Here is a 17,157-nt window from a genome sequence, read left to right as displayed (position 1 = left end):
CTGGCGAGGGCGCGGGAATCCGTGATCAACGTGCCAGCCAGGGCGAGGCGTACCGGGTTAGGCAGCTGACGGAGGAACAGCTCCCGGAACAGGAATGCCGGAGAGTGCTCGCCGAGCAACGAGAGCATATAGTCCATGCGCTCGGACGGGCGCGTGTCGCCGAGCTCGGGCAGGTCAAGCAGGCGCCGTGCGCGTGCTGCCGGTGAGAGGGCGAAAGCGCCGAGGAGGAGCGTCTTCAGCGCGTCGTATTTGTCAGCAGCCGGCGGGTGCTGGAGGAGGCTCAAGGCGCGGGCCGCGGTGGTGGAACCGAGCGCCGCCACAACATGGTGGAAGCGGGTGTCTTCCGCGGTGATGCCTCGCAGGGCGAACTGGGAGTCCGCCTGGGCGAACCAAACAGCCGCGTGAGTCTCCCAGAAGGTAGGCAGTTTAAGCGTCACTGCCGTATCCATGTCGGTAGGTCACCAGTGAAGGAACTGCGCTCCAACGCGAGTCGAAAGAATTGACGCGACCAAAGACGGAATTCGTCCGAGTTGCTTTATTGAAACAAAACAGCTCAGGTATTCTGACAAGCCCGTTTTTCGGGCAACAATATATATACACATTTATGTCGGGAAGTTTGCCCGGCAAAAGCTATACCGGGCATGCCCGGGTATCAAGGGCGAGCCTTGGAAAGGCGAGTCTGGACCTGCCCGGGCGTGTTTGGCTGCGGCCTGGCAAGTCGAGGCTGGGCGTGCCCGGGCGCTCTGGGCGAGCGCTGGGAAGGCGATAGCGGGCATGCCCGGACGCTCTGGGCGAGCCCTGGAAAGGCGATAGCGGGCATGCCCGGACGCTCTGGGCGTGCCCTGGAAAGGCGATAGCGGGCATGCCCGGACGCTCTGGGCGAGCCCTGGAAAGGCGAGAGCGGGCATGCCCGGGAAAGACGAGACCGGGCGTGCCCGGGAGGTTCGGGCGTGCCCGGGAACAGTGAGTCCGGGCATGCCCGGGAGAGGCGCGTCTGGCCGTGTTCTGGCCGGTGCAAGGCGATTATGTACATCCAGCGGTAACCGCTACAGTGTAACGGATATGTCCTAAAGGAACGGATCTGTTTGTTATCTTATTGTGTGTTTAAATTAATCCATCTTGATAACTACCACAATTACCATCACCAGAGATGGACTGTTTAAATAGCACCTCGTCACTCCCTCAATCCCTGTGTTGTTGTTTCATTATTAAATGTTCCATCTTTTCTCTCGTTACATCCCAGTGAATCATTCATTCCTTCATCCCAGTGAAGCATTCATTCCTTCATCCCAGTGAAGCATTCATCCCTTCATCCCAGTGAAGCATTCATTCCTTCATCCCAGTGAAGCATTCATTCCTTCATCCCAGTGAAACATTCACTCCTTCATCCCAGTGAAACATTCATTCCTTCATCCCAGTGAAGCATTCATTCCTTCATCCCAGTGAAGCATTCATTCCTTCGTCCCAGTGAAGCATTCATTCCTTCATCCCAGTGAAGCATTCATTCCTTCATCCCAGTGAAACATTCATTCCTTCATCCCAGTGAAGCATTCATTCCTTCATCCCAGTGAAACATTCATTCCTTCATCCCAGTGAAGCATTCATTCCTTCATCCCAGTGAAGCATTCATCCCTTCATCCCAGTGAAGCATTCATTCCTTCATCCCAGTGAAGCATTCATTCCTTCGTCCCAGTGAAACATTCATTCCTTCATCCCAGTGAAGCATTCATTCCTTCATCCCAGTGAAGCATTCATTCCTTCATCCCAGTGAAGCATTCATTCCTTCATCCCAGTGAAGCATTCATTCCTTCATCCCAGTGAAACATTCATTCCTTCATCCCAGTGAAGCATTCATTCCTTCATCCCAGTGAAGCATTCATTCCTTCATCCCAGTGAAACATTCATTCCTTCATCCCAGTGAAGCATTCATTCCTTCGTCCCAGTGAAACATTCATTCCTTCATCCCAGTGAAACATTCATTCCTTCATCCCAGTGAAACATTCATTCCTTCATCCCAGTGAAGCATTCATTCCTTCATCCCAGTGAAGCATTCATTCCTTCATCCCAGTGAAGCATTCATTCCTTCATCCCAGTGAAGCATTCATTCCTTCATCCCAGTGAAACATTCATTCCTTCATCCCAGTGAAGCATTCATTCCTTCATCCCAGTGAAGCATTCATTCCTTCGTCCCAGTGAAACATTCATTCCTTCATCCCAGTGAAGCATTCATTCCTTCGTCCCAGTGAAACATTCATTCCTTCATCCCAGTGAAACATTCATTCCTTCATCCCAGTGAAGCATTCATTCCTTCATCCCAGTGAAGCATTCATTCCTTCGTCCCAGTGAAACATTCATTCCTTCGTCCCAGTGAAGCATTCATTCCTTCATCCCAGTGAAGCATTCATTCCTTCGTCCCAGTGAAACATTCATTCCTTCATCCCAGTGAAGCATTCATTCCTTCATCCCAGTGAAGCATTCATTCCTTCATCCCAGTGAAGCATTCATTCCTTCATCCCAGTGAAGCATTCATTCCTTCATCCCAGTGAAACATTCATTCCTTCATCCCAGTGAAGCATTCATTCCTTCATCCCAGTGAAGCATTCATTCCTTCATCCCAGTGAAGCATTCATTCCTTCATCCCAGTGAAGCATTCATTCCTTCATCCCAGTGAAACATTCATTCCTTCATCCCAGTGAAGCATTCATTCCTTCATCCCAGTGAAGCATTCATTCCTTCATCCCAGTGAAGCATTCATTCCTTCATCCCAGTGAAACATTCATTCCTTCATCCCAGTGAAGCATTCATTCCTTCATCCCAGTGAAGCATTCATTCCTTCATCCCAGTGAAGCATTCATTCCTTCATCCCAGTGAAACATTCATTCCTTCATCCCAGTGAAGCATTCATTCCTTCATCCCAGTGAAACATTCACTCCTTCGTCCCAGTGAAACATTCATTCCTTCATCCCAGTGAAACATTCATTCCTTCATCCCAGTGAAGCATTCATTCCTTCATCCCAGTGAAACATTCACTCCTTCGTCCCAGTGAAACATTCATTCCTTCATCCCAGTGAAACATTCATTCCTTCATCCCAGTGAAGCATTCATTCCTTCATCCCAGTGAAACATTCATTCCTTCATCCCAGTGAAGCATTCATTCCTTCATCCCAGTGGGTGCGGAGTTGTTTTTTTGTTTAACATTTTCGTTTCTTAAAATGCCCGATGCAGGAAGTCACATGGTTCTTCACAAGTGCATCAGCTGATTCGTGCACTTGTTGGCCAATCCGTTTAGAAATTCCAGGGTTTTGCTGGAAAGATAACGACTCACGCTCTTTGTGACTTGTAACAATGTAACGTAGCTTCCATGACTCCAACAATATGATTTGACATTCTAAGGGGTCAGGGTTGGAGAACTGTTGGATGGAAAGACCAGAGAGCAGACGATGGCGAGACAAGCAGAGAGGAGGCTGTTCATGGAAACCTGTGGAGTTGAAATGAGCCGCATGGTTTCACCCAGACCTGGTAAAGTCTCATCGTGGCCTCAACCGCCGCAGCGAGAAAGAAACCGAGACCCGAGAGCCACGTGTCGAGCACCCCTGAGGACATCAGACATACTCTCCAATAGTAATTCATCCACCATTCTTCTTCACTCGTGTGCCTTCCCTCCTCTCTTTCTTTCTACCCATGTGTGTCTCGTGTCTGTGTGCATAAGATTTAGTATGAAGTAGACAAACCCATTTCTGTTTAAGTGATAAGTGCGTGTCCTCCCCGCTGTGTCTTCCCCGCTGTGTCTTCCCCGCTGTGTCTTCTCGGCTGTGTCTTCCCCGCTGTGTCTTCCCCGCTGTGTCTTCCCCGCTGTGTCTTCCCCGCTGTGTCTTCCTTGCTGTGTCTTCCCCGCTGTGTCTTCCCCGCTGTGTCTTCCTTGCTGTGTCTTCCCCGCTGCGTCTTCCCCGCTGCGTCTTCCCCGCTGCGCCTTCCCCGCTGCGCCTTCCCCGCTGTGTCTTCCCCACTGTCTTCCTTGCTGTGTCTTCCCCGCTGTGTCTTCCCCGCTGTGTCTTCCCCGCTGTGTCTTCCCCGCTGTCCTCCTTGCTGTGTCTTCCTTGCTGTGTCTTCCCCGCTGCGTCTTCCCCGCTGCGTCTTCCCCGCTGCGCCTTCCCCGCTGCGCCTTCCCCGCTGCGCCTTCCCCGCTGCGCCTTCCCCGCTGCGTCTTCCCCGCTGCGTCTTCCCAGCTGCGTCTTCCCCGCTGCGTCTTCCCCGCTGCGTCTTCCCCGCTGCGTCTTCCCCGCTGCGTCTTCCCCGCTGCGTCTTCCCCGCTGCGTCTTCCCCGCTGCGTCTTCCCCGCTGCGTCTTCTCCGCTGCGTCTTCCCCGCCGCGTCTTCCCCGCTGTGTCTTCCCCGCTGTGTCTTCCCTGCCGCCGAGATTCTTCCGCTTTTCTTATTCTCGAATTCCCATCCTCTTATACTTATTGTGCTTTTATTTTAGTTAACGAATCGTTTTCTGACATATTTCGATCTAATAAAGGTTCACGGGGCTTGTGGCTAAATCCGCTTCAAACCACAAGGAAATGTTGTTGTTGTCGTTGTTGTCGTTGTTTCGTTTCGGTTCCTCTTAAGGCCTGGGGAGATCATCTCTGGTGTGGTCGCAAATACAGTTCGCATTACGATAGCATGACCTTGGTGACGTCACTGTAACCTTTAAATGTAGCCAATAACCGACGAGTAAGGAACAATAATAATAAGTGAAACAAATCATTGTTTAAAGTGTTACCTGCAGTCCTGTGGGACCAGGCAATCCTGTCAACCCCCTTGGGCCCTCGTCTCCTTTTGGGCCAAATCTTCCCTGCTGTCCACGAAGTCCTTGTGCTCCATTGGATCCCTGCGAGCAGAGTGCGCACGTCACAAATCGCATCTCTGCACCAATTCCAGCTTATATCTCAACTATTATTTCCAGGACGTTGAGCCTCAATATACCCGTGGTCCAGGTCCTCCAACGGGTCCTTGGGGTCCAGCTGGGCCAGGTGGACCCTGTAAAAACAAGGCGGTGCAAAACAGGAAATGTGAGGAGGTTGAAATGATGAATAACCACATTTATGGAAACAAAAATATTGGAATTATGTGTTTGGATACAGGAAGGAGCCACAAAAAGATGTACAAGATCAACTCACCATGTCTCCCTTGCCTCCTTTGGTGCCCTTCTGCCCGGCTAAGCCAATCTCTCCCTGAAATTCAGGAGGAAAACATCTTTAGCATGAACTGTTCATGTTTCAGTTTACCGTACCCTTCATTTGCCTCTCCCTTTTCTTCCATACATTCAGTTCCTGTATCCCACTCATTTAACTCCTTTTTCTATACTAGGGCATGCCCGTACTATATATATATCTAAAATTATATCCCCCCCCTCTATTTACATGAAATGGTTTGGTCCAAAGCGAACGGCTTGCGAGTACGGTGACAATCCCCCCCCTCTATTTACATGAAATGGTTTGGTCCAAAGCGAACGGCTTGCGAGTACGGTGTTTTTTATCGGACCCGTGGAATTATAGATAGTAGTTTTAATTAGTTTTAAAACATAGTTTAACGGCAACATAGTTTTCCAACGTGAAATAAATGAATACGCTCTCAAATGTGCCGTCCGAGGCAGAGTCTGTTCGCCACGTTCGGCACACGTGATAGCTCGCTGCTCTCTGATTGGTTGAATCGTTTTTTGGACATAGCTCGGTAACTACTTGTCCGATTAATATGAAACCTTGAAAAGGCACATCCTCGGGTCCCCAGCAATATACCTGGCAAGTTTAAAGTATATCGGACCCGTGGTTGTCGAGAAACAGCGGTCACAGACATACAAACATACAAACATACAAACATACAAACATACACACAGAGATTACTGGAATTATAGATAGACTAGGGCATGCCCATACTATATATATATCTAAAATTATATCCCCCCCCTCTATTTACATGAAATGGTTTGGTCCAAAGCGAACGGCTTGCGAGTACGGTGACAATCCCCCCCCTCTATTTACATGAAATGGTTTGGTCCAAAGTGAACGGCTTGCGAGTACGGTGTTTTTTATCGGACCCGTGGAATTATAGATAGTAGTTTTAATTAGTTTTAAAACATAGTTTAACGGCAACATAGTTTTCCAACGTGAAATAAATGAATACGCTCTCAAATGTGCCGTCCGAGGCAGAGTCTGTTCGCCACGTTCGGCACACGTGATAGCTCGCTGCTCTCTGATTGGTTGAATCGTTTTTTGGACATAGCTCGGTAACTACTTGTCCGATTAATATGAAACCTTGAAAAGGCACATCCTCGGGTCCCCAGCAATATACCTGGCAAGTTTAAAGTATATCGGACCCGTGGTTGTCGAGAAACAGCGGTCACAGACATACAAACATACAAACATACACACAGAGATTACTGGAATTATAGATAGATGTTCACCCACTATGATCCCACAATTGTGTTCTTCCTTTTCTTACCTTATCTCCATCTTCACCATGAGGACCAGGAGGTCCTGCTGACCCAGGAAGACCCACGGGTCCTTTCCCTCCATCTCTTCCCGCAGGTCCCACCGCTCCTTTCTCTCCCTTTGGTTGAGGTTAAACATGTGCAGAACAACAACTCATGAACATGATAGTTGGCAGCAGGTGTAGTCAAGACAGAATGGGAGGATTAATTATATGATAACCTATAAATAAATAAATAAACACCTTAAGAGGCCATTTTTAGAGGTTATCATATGATAACCTACATATGATAACCAAAAAGGATTGAATGCAATGCCAATACTTTGGAGAATTTCCATGTTGCAATGTCCAAGGATCTTGAAGGAGGATCCAGGGCAGAGGGGAAGATGGGGGTGGAGGGGGGATGGAGGAGCTGGACTGAGGGCCAAGAGGTATGCACATTCACTTCTAGGCTGTTCAACCTGGGTTACAATCTCGATCCAGCTGCAACCTGTCATCCTGGTGTCTCAGATGCAGGGGGATTCATCAATGTGTGTGCCTTCCCTTGGGTTGACATTAAAATTGATGATTTTCAAAGTTTGACCTTGAGTTGACCTTTGACCTTTTGAGCTTAAAAATATTTGGTTTCCCGTTTCAATGAGGCACTGTGCAATTGATATATAATTTTCAAGTCAATTGGATGAAAATTTATGATTTTTCAGATGATTAATTGATGATTTTGGAAGTTTGACCTTGAGTTGACCTTTGACCTTTTGACCAAAAGTTCGTTTCCCAATTCAGTGACACACTATGGAAATGCTGTTCAGTTTCCAAGTCAATCGGATGAAAATTGATGGTTTTTCAGATGAAAATGGATGATTTTCGAAATTTGACCTTGACTTGACCTTTGACCTTTGGCCTCAAAAATATTTGGTTTTCCAATTTAGTGAAAATATACAAATGCTGTTCAATTTTCAAGTCAAATCGGATGAAAAATTGCGATTTTGGAAATTTGACCTCCAGGTGACCTTTGACCTCAAAATCAATAGGCTTCTCAATTGTGACGACCTCTACAACTTGGTGAAGTTTCATGACGATCAGTTTCGAATTGTCACCTGTAGGCGAGTGACAAACAAACAAACAGACGGACAAACAAACTCAATCGACCAATATACTTGTCAAATCTTCGATTTTTCAAGTAACAAACAATAAACAAACTTGACACTTACCTGCGTGGTTCCATCTCCCCATATACGAGACTATGTCTTAGCACTAAAGTGCACAAACATTTGTAACTGTACACTTGTACAGTACAAGTCTACATTATTAACAATAGTAATAAAAATGTATCAAAATTGAACTTGTAGCAAATACAACAAATAAATAATGAAAAGGAATGTTTAAAATGTAACAAATGTAAATGTAACATGAATTCCACTTTCATATTGTAACAATATTATAACATGCGCCAGTCTTTGATGAACCAAACACTAGTCGGGACCTTTTGGCCTATGTTGACCTCAAATATACTTGGTGGTTGAATTTAGTGACCAGCTATGCAAATCCTCTTAAAATTTCAAGTCAATCAGATGAAAATTGAGGATTTTAGAAATCTGGCCTGTGTTGACCTTTTGGCCTATGTTGACATTTGGCCTATGTTGACCTCAAACATAGTTGGGGGTTGAATTGAGTGACCAGATATGCAAGTCCTCTTCAAATTTCAAGTTAACTGGATGAAAATTGAGGATTTTAGAAATCTGGCCTATGTTGACCTTTTGGCCTATGTTGACATTTGGCCTATGTTGACCTCAAAAATAGTTGGGGGTTGAATTGAGTGACCAGATATGCAAGTCCTCTTCAAATTTCAAGTTAACTGGATGAAAATTGAGGATTTTAGAAATCTGGCCTATGTTGACCTTTTGGCCTATGTTGACATTTGGCCTATGTTGACCTCAAAAATAGTTGGGGGTTGAATTGAGTGACCAGATATGCAAGTCCTCTTCAAATTTCAAGTTAACTGGATGAAAATTGAGGATTTTAGAAATCTGGCCTATGTTGACCTTTTGGCCTATGTTGACATTTGGCCTATGTTGACCTCAAAAATAGTTGGTGGTTGAATTGAGTGACCAGATATGCAAGTCCTCTTCAAATTTCAAGTTAACTGGATGAAAATTGAGGATTTTAGAAATCTGGCCTATGTTGACCTTTTGGCCTATGTTGGTGGTTTCTGGCCTGATTGGCCTGAGTAAATGTCATGGGCGGAGCCTCATTCCCACCCAAAAACTGCGCTACCTTGAGTCTTTCACCAAGATGGCAAAATGAAGATGTCAGCTACACGTTTCCTTTTAATAAATAATGAATGGTGATAATGGTGACAGTTATGGGGAAAAATATAGGAACCCCAATTATAATTAATAATTTAATATTTAAAATTAATAAATTAATTAAAAAAAATTATATTTAAAATTAATAAATTAATTTAAAAAGTAATATTTAATATTAATAAATTAATTTAAAATTTTATATTTAAAATTAATTAATCAATTTAAAATTTAATATTTAAAATTAATTTAAAATTTAATATTTAAAATTAATAAATTAAATTAATAAAGGGCACAATACAAAAAGACTCCACGGAAGAACAATGAACACACACCTTTTCAATAAAGATAGCTATAAACTCACACTACAAACATACACTCACACCTGTGTTATGACCACAGAACTGTACAAATGGAGGGATATGGGGGAAGGGGTGGGGGTAGCGGAAGTTGGCATCTGACGACATCTGTCGGTGTGTACAAGAGGGAGGAATGGCCAGACACTGACTGTCTTGGGTGGTTTGCCATTGCCTTCCCAGCAGTATTTCGTGCAGGAATTAGCAATTTGTTCATTGTGCCGGTGATAGGTCACCTACTCTTCACGAAGGACACCTTTGGATCTTTAACGTCCACCAATCTAATGCTGGCAGACAGAAAGCCCCTTGCACAGGCACGCACTACCTGTGTGTCACCAGGATGACAGTTTATACCTTGGTTGTGACGACAATGCAGGCAAGACAGCTCAAGGTGTGTGTAAAGGATATCCTGCCAACTTCCGTAAACATTCAGGTAAATACAAAGACGAGGATATTTTACAAATGTACACTAGTTTTCAGGTCCATGGCTCTAAAAGACGAAGTGAACACTAATCCTACCGGTTGCCCCTTCTCCCCCGCAGCTCCCGCCGGTCCCACTGCCCCCGTCCTTCCCGGAAGTCCGATTCCCCCCGCAACTCCAGGTGCCCCCCTCTCCCCAACAGAGCCCTGCAAATGCAAGTCAGCATTTATTAATCATGGGCAAAAACATACTGTGAGTAGTATCGCACAATGAGCGAATTGTGATAAAAAGTAATAAAAGGTTAACAAACCAATGGTCCTTGTGAACCGAGTGGACCTTCATTCCCTTTCAATCCCGCAGGGCCCTGCAGGAGATGAGAGGTGTAATCAGTGTCCAATCAGTAATCTCACTCAATGTGATCATTTTCTGATATAATCAATCGGTTTATAAATATGTGATCTGACTCTATAGTGAATATCGTTTGTCAAACATATTGGGAAAGTCAAGGTGCAAGATCCCCGCAGGTCCACACTTGGGGTCCAGCCTTCGTCAAGATTCCAGCTTTGTGTGGTTTCATCTTCTCCATGACAACCATGAAACAAACTGTGTGGCTTTATAATAAAATAACATAAAAAATGCAATAGGGATCAGATTCGCATTATTAAACACCTTGAGTTGACCACTTTATGGTCCTTTAAGGCCACAAGTGAAGAAGTGAATATATGGAGTAAAAACAGCGATGTATAAAGTTTACGTGATGGAGATTTTAGGGATATGACAGGTAAAGGAGATCATTGAGAAGAATGGTTGGAAAGAGAAGCTGAAGTCAACAATGTCGGTGATGGTGAGTGCGTTCAACGTGGATGAGAACATACTGTGGGTCCAGGAAGACCCCGTTCTCCTTGAAATCCAGTAATTCCTCCTGGCCCCTCCCTCCCAGGTATGCCCATTGGTCCAAAGTCTCCCTAAGGTGAATAAAATTAATGGGAGGGGCATAGGGAAGGTAAAGCAAAATAGAGTTCTGATAGGTAATTTGAAAAGACAACTATTTACAGACAAAGTGAGACAGCATTGATAAAAGGATACATTTCATCTAATACATAAAACTCAATTCATGTTTGTTTGTTTGTTTGTTTGTTTGTTACGCTTTCACGGCCGAACCGTAGCACCGAGAGGCCCCAAATTTTGGATGAACGTATTTCACAATCTGGGCAAGGTTTTAAACGTCGGCCTTGACGGACATTTTAAGGCAAAAAGTCCGCTATAAAGTGTATATTGGGATGTGGGATCAGGCAGTGCTCCTATGGACTCAGACCACCTCCCATGTGAAAGTCCTTTGGAGTCACACCACCTTCCTGGTGAACGTCCTTCAGGCTCACACCATCTCTCAGGTGAAAATCCTACGGACTCACACCACCTATCAAGTGAAATCAAGTTTTAATGATCATCATATTATAATTTGAGAAGTGCCTGTTTGTTTGACTTCTATGCACTCCTGAACCGCTGGATGGAATGAGTGCACAACTCGTGGTTGTACTCGGGATGTGCATGTGAAGGTTTTAAAAGTGTAAAAAATAATTGTAGTCCTGGGGATTCAGGGTCGGGGAGAATCCAAAGTTCTCTCGATGTAAATGTGTATGGCATAGCGCCGCTCCTGGTGAGAGGGGGTACTACAAGTCATATTATACTACTGCACACCAATTCTGGGGGAATCGTCCTGTCCATAAGGATGGGTTGTTCACTAGTTTGATAATAAAGCAGTAAAAACAAACCCAATGAAATCATTCACACTGTGCTTACCAATTCTCACTTTCCCCAATTAACCTTTTTACCACCTGTATTTTTACCCCCTTCTAGTCATCTCAGTAATGCACGTTGACGGTGTCCCAACTCACCCTATTTTATTCCTTACCTTGGCTCCCTCCTTCCCAGCTATTCCTGGAAGTCCTTGCTCGCCAGGTGGCCCAGGTGGACCAGGATGTCCACGTTCCCCAGGAGCCCCTGTTGCTCCTGTAGCTCCCTATGATGAGAATAAGAGGAAGAAGAAAATAAAGGGCGTTCCAAAATTCTAATTATGTTCATCAAAGAAAAGTTCTAAGAAAACTAATTTTGTTCCAAAATTATTCTTTATAAAGTAAACTAAAAAGACGAGACATCTCCACTCAACGGTGAACATGATATAATTGTATGTTTGTTAAGGTTTGTCACAGTTTCAAACTAGAATAAAATGAAATTTAACTCAGTCAATTTGATGTTGGTTAACTCAAAATTGATTTTAAAAATCTACTTATTTACTCAATGGAAAAATAAATAACTAGAACAATGCGACTGTGTTGCCAATATGCCTCCGCAATCCGTATAGTCCCACAATGGGTAGATGCCATCACTCTGCATATGTATGGGTAGGGGATCACGTTTGTGAAGTTTTGTGTTGATCGGATAAGGTTCGTTTTACTATCCAAGATGGCTTGCCAAACCACGTGACCTATGACATCATCATTTTCAAACTATATGCAACAGTGCTGTTGGATGATATTTGTAAAATTTTGCATCGATAGGGTGAGCGGTTTCAGAGATATAATTATTTAATATTCCCCTTCAATCCAATATGGCTGCCAAACCATGTGACGTATGATATCATAAATTTAATATTTCAATACAAATGGGTCATAGACCATGTGCATGCCATTTCAGATTTTTAGGATAAGGAATTCGATTAAAACATTTTTGGCTGGTATACCACTTCACCTATGATGTCATCATTATCATGCTTTTGTTCCCCATTGGGAGTACTTGACAATGTGCCAAGTTTCAAATTTTTCCATTCAGCGGTTTCCGAGAAATAATTTTTTCATTATTTGCTTTTAATTCAAGATGGCCGCCATACCAAGTGACCTATGACGTCACAATTATCATAAAACATTCTGCAGGGTGTCACTCCTACCCTGAAAGTTTCGTCTCAATCGGACATATGGTTGCTGAGAAAAAACGAGGTTTAGCCCGTACGGACGGACAGACAGACGGACAACCCAAAACCATAATGCCTCCGGCGACTTTGTCGGCGGAGGCATAAAAATTTCAGGATTCTAATTTGGACAATGTTCCGCGTGGTTGGACATGATCACGATTACTCATCATCACCCTCCGTTTAAAACTGAACAATGGCTCTCCGTCCCATCCTCCCCTTCTCCACAACCATTTATTTCATGAATAAAACTCAGGATTAGACCAATGGTCCACACACCTGTGGTCCCACAACCCCAGTTGGTCCAGGTTTTCCAGTTTTTCCTTGGAATCCCTGCCAGAGTGAAACAGAGGATCACCTCATCCGTTAATAATATTGATCAAACTATCATTTATTCTGTAAGACACAACACAAAAATCACAGAAAATACAGAAATAAAAAACACAGAAATCACAAGTAGTTCATGGCAGTTGCAATAGACTCACAATGTAGAATGAGTCATGTAAAACATCGAAAACTGAACAAAAGTGTTTCAAAAGATAAAGAGGCTGAAAACAGCAAAATGCTTTCTTCAGAGTTTACACTTTATCTGAAAAGCACACGAGTCATGGGATTAGGATAAACAGATAATCACATGGATGAGACATCACATCCAGCATGGTGGATCACAGTGTGGAGCACGAGTCATGGGATTGGGATAAACAGATAAATCACATGGATGAGACATCACATCCAGCACGGTGGATCACAGTGTGGAGCACGAGTCATGGGATTGGGATAAACAGATCATCACATGAATGAGACACATCACATCCAGCATGGTGGATCACAGTATGGAGCATGAGTCATGGATTTGGGATAAACAGATCATCACATGGATGAGACACATCACATCCAGCATGGTGGATCACAGTATGGAGCAGGAGTCATGGGATTGGGATAAACAGAGCATCACATGGATGAGACATCACATCCAGCATGGTGGATCACAGTGTGGAGCACGAGTCATGGGATTGGGATGAACAGATCATCACATGAATGAGACACATCACATCCAGTATGGTGGATCACAGTATGGAGCATGAGTCATGGGATTGGGATAAACAGATCATCACATGGATGAGACACATCACATCCAGCATGGTGGATCACAGTATGGAGCACGAGTCATGGGATTGGGATAAACAGAGCATCACATGGATGAGACATCACATCCAGTATGGTGGATCACAGTGTGGAGCATGAGTCATGGATTTGGGATAAACAGATCATCACATGGATGAAACATCACATCCAGCACGGTGGATCACAGTATGGAGCATGAGTCATGGGATTGGGATAAACAGATCATCACATGAATGAGACATCACATCCAGCACGGTGGATCACAGTATGGAGCACGAGTCATGGGATTGGGATAAACAGATCATCACATGGATGAGCCATCACATCCAGCACGGTGGATCACAGTATGGAGCACGAGTCATGGGATTGGGATAAACAGAGCATCACATGGATGAGACATCACATCCAGTATGATGGATCACAGTGTGGAGCACGAGTCATGGGATTGGGATAAACAGAGCATCACATGGATGAGACATCACATCCAGCATGGTGGATCACAGTGTGGAGCAGGATTCATGGGATTGGGATAAACAGAGCATCACATGGATGAGACACATCACATCCAGCATGGTGGATCATAGTATGGAGCAGGAGTCATGGGATTGGGATAAACAGAGCATCACATGGATGAGACATCACATCCAGCATGGTGGATCACAGTGTGGAGCAGGAGTCATGGGTTTGGGATAAACAGATCATCACATGGATGAGACATCACATCCAGCATGGTGGATCACAGTGTGGAGCAGGAGTCATGGATTTGGGATAAACAGATCATCACATGGATGAGATATCACATCCAGCATGGTGGATCACAGTGTGGAGCAGGAGTCATGGATTTGGGATAAACAGATCATCACATGGATGAGACATCACATCCAGCATGGTGGATCACAGTGTGGAGCAGGAGCTAATATCACAGGATGAGTAAAACAATCGAAGAATGGTAAAATCATACATAGGACAATCTCTCCCCTCCACGTGACGTCACACTTCCAAAACACAGGCCAAATCAGAACGATGGTGAAATTACCTACAAATATTTTACACCTGAACAAGAAATCCTTGTAAATAAAAAACAATCACAGACACATTAACTTACTGTCTCTCCCCGTTGCCCTGGGTGACCAGGCAGTCCATCCTTTCCTGCAAGGCCCTTGGGAAGAAAGGAGTGTTAATGTCAAGATTGAGTGAAACCGATGAATGGAATTATCGTGAATTGATTAAAAAGGGAAAAATAATGAGGGCGAGGAATGAAGATGAGGAGAGAGTGCCAATAAAAAACGAAGGGATGAGAATGAGTGAGTGAAAGAAAGAATCAAGAGGGTTGAAGGACGCAGTCATTCAATAAAAAATGATGACAGAAGGAACTGCATATATTATATGAACCAATCAAATCGTTTTGTAAATGAATGAATAAATGACTCACAGGTGGTCCCATTGGACCATTGGGTCCCACAGGTCCCTGAGCCCCGACTGGTCCCTGTGGGTGACGAGACAGGAAGACATTGCAATGGTTAATATTAAGATTACCCAGAATGCTTATGGGAAATGGAAGCTTGTATGACGTCATATTCTATACTACGTAGACCATCCGTTCATCTCTCGACTACACATGACAAGTTATTGTTGCTGAGGCCTACATAGATTTCTGTTGCCCTCATCCTGTTTCTCCCAGTCCTGATGTACCCGGTATTCCCGGTATTGTTTCCCCATCATTATACAGTCTCGTCGGTGGTCGTTTGTTATCGAAGACTTGTAAAAACGATGACGTTTTGCTGCCATTGCAATTCTAATGTCACAATTTGTTTGGTTTGATATTTATCATGTTTTTTTGTTTACGAACATCTGGGTTCATTGAAGAGAGACGAGACAGAGGGTAAAATGGCAAAGGAGTGAAGATGGGGCCACAGGTGGACACAAGGAGCAAGGGAGAGAACGAACAGGAAAAAGAGGAGAGTGAGAGGGAGGAGAGAGGAGGAAAGAAGAACCTCCATCTTGTATTCATTTTTTAGCACAACAACTTCAGTTTGGAAGTTTAAAAAGAGGACAACTCACTCTCTCTCCTTGCATTCCTGGTGCTCCTCCACTTCCGGAGTTGCCCTGTAGGAGGGTGTGCGGGCAGAAGAGGCATGGAGAAGATGTCTCTGTTAACGCAAGATCGTTTTGGGAAAATAGATTCTGGGGTGCAGCAATTTATGGACAAATACAAACTGAAGAGTGCAAATTGAAAAAGAGTCAAGAAGAATTCCAAGAAGAGGAAAACAATGACCAAGTACCAGGTGGAGCGGAAAGGATAGGTCAGAGGTCGTCCGGTCTGGGCTCGATTTCTAATCAGTCCGTAAATTGTCATAGCCCTCCATTGGGATGTTAAGCCGGATGTCCTGTCTGCCAGTAATTGTTAAAGATTCATTGTGTCCTTGTAGTGGGGCAACTTAGCATAACAATTGTGCATTTTGTGATACAAGCACCAAATTTGGTACACTAGTAGACTATCATATTATGAAAAGATCTGGATATTGGGCCATCTCAGATTCAGAGATTTGATTTTTGCAAGATTTCGATTCGATTGGGATCGAAGAGAACACCTTCTTCGTCTTCTGTACAGTGAAGTTGCCAGCCCTGAATTCTCTGGCTACATCTGGGTGCTTCATTGGGAGTGCAACCGTGTCCCTCAGGTGAACAGGGACCCACCTGGCATAGTGTGTGTGGTCTAAGGCATGGAACCATGGGACCAGTTCCGTCAGGGCATCGAGGTACGTCGTGAATGAAGCCTGCCGCAGAGAACGCACGTAGACCAGTACTAACATCTCTAGTTCCAGCACAGTTTCCCAGTACTGAAAGTTGGGAATGTCTTCTCCTCTCTGGTGACACCAGTCTTCGAACTCAGGCAGGTCTTCTGCATCATCAGCATATGTCATACAGTGGCGTTCATACGCACGGTGTTGCAGGATGTGCAGTGCCGCTGCAGTGATTTGATGAGCTCTTCTTGTGCGGGTGACGTGGGCAGCTCGTAGGAAGGAGTCGGCCGTCCCTGGCGTTGCAATCTCAGCTTGCAAAATCTGCAAATCTTGCAAAAATCAAATCTCTGAATCTGCGATGGCCCAATATCCAGATCTTTTCATAATATGATAGTCTACTAGTGTGCCAAATTTGGTGCTTTCCTCACAAAATGCACAATTGTTATGCTATATTTAGCTTAGCTGCCGGACCATTCTGAAAACAATCGGTCAACGTGTGCCGGGACCCTAATCAAATTCAGAATTCATGCTTGGATGTGCAGGGACATTGTACGAGAGGCTCCAGCAGCGCCTCGACAAGAGTACAAATGAGTGGGCCAAAGTGGGAATTGAATCCCAGTTCAATATGCATCCAGTAGTAGGAGTAGTAGTAGTAGTAGTAGTAGTAGTAGTAGGAGTAGTTGTAGTAGTAGTAGTAGTTGTAGTAGTTGTAGTTGTAGTAGTAATAGTAGTAGTAGTAATAGTGGTAGTAGTAGTAGTAGTAGTAGTTGTAGTTG

At 44.5% G+C, this 17,157-nt stretch overlaps 1 protein-coding gene across 2 annotated transcripts in view; it reads right to left on the bottom strand.

Annotated features, from left to right (window-relative positions):
* The window catches only part of LOC137421405 (uncharacterized), a 243,643-nt gene that overhangs the window by 32,131 nt on the left and 194,355 nt on the right, over positions 1 to 17,157 (bottom strand). For both annotated transcript variants that reach the window (XM_068107435.2, XM_068107436.2), the window contains 12 exons: positions 15,699 to 15,743; positions 15,070 to 15,123; positions 14,743 to 14,796; positions 12,792 to 12,845; positions 11,460 to 11,567; positions 10,423 to 10,512; positions 9,858 to 9,911; positions 9,646 to 9,753; positions 6,483 to 6,590; positions 5,162 to 5,215; positions 4,968 to 5,021; positions 4,765 to 4,872 (listed from right to left, as the gene is read on the bottom strand). In XM_068107435.2, coding sequence (XP_067963536.2) covers positions 4,765 to 4,872; positions 4,968 to 5,021; positions 5,162 to 5,215; positions 6,483 to 6,590; positions 9,646 to 9,753; positions 9,858 to 9,911; positions 10,423 to 10,512; positions 11,460 to 11,567; positions 12,792 to 12,845; positions 14,743 to 14,796; positions 15,070 to 15,123; positions 15,699 to 15,743 — 891 coding nt within the window. The remainder of the gene's footprint in view (positions 1 to 4,764; positions 4,873 to 4,967; positions 5,022 to 5,161; positions 5,216 to 6,482; positions 6,591 to 9,645; positions 9,754 to 9,857; positions 9,912 to 10,422; positions 10,513 to 11,459; positions 11,568 to 12,791; positions 12,846 to 14,742; positions 14,797 to 15,069; positions 15,124 to 15,698; positions 15,744 to 17,157) is intronic.

This window comes from Myxine glutinosa, chromosome 2 (assembly GCF_964187855.1).
Source record: "Myxine glutinosa chromosome 2, kmMyxGlut1.1, whole genome shotgun sequence".
Lineage (NCBI taxonomy): Eukaryota > Metazoa > Chordata > Myxini > Myxiniformes > Myxinidae > Myxine > Myxine glutinosa.
The sequence above is the reverse complement of the archived record's forward strand: the minus strand, read 5'-3'. Positions and strand labels throughout refer to the sequence as shown.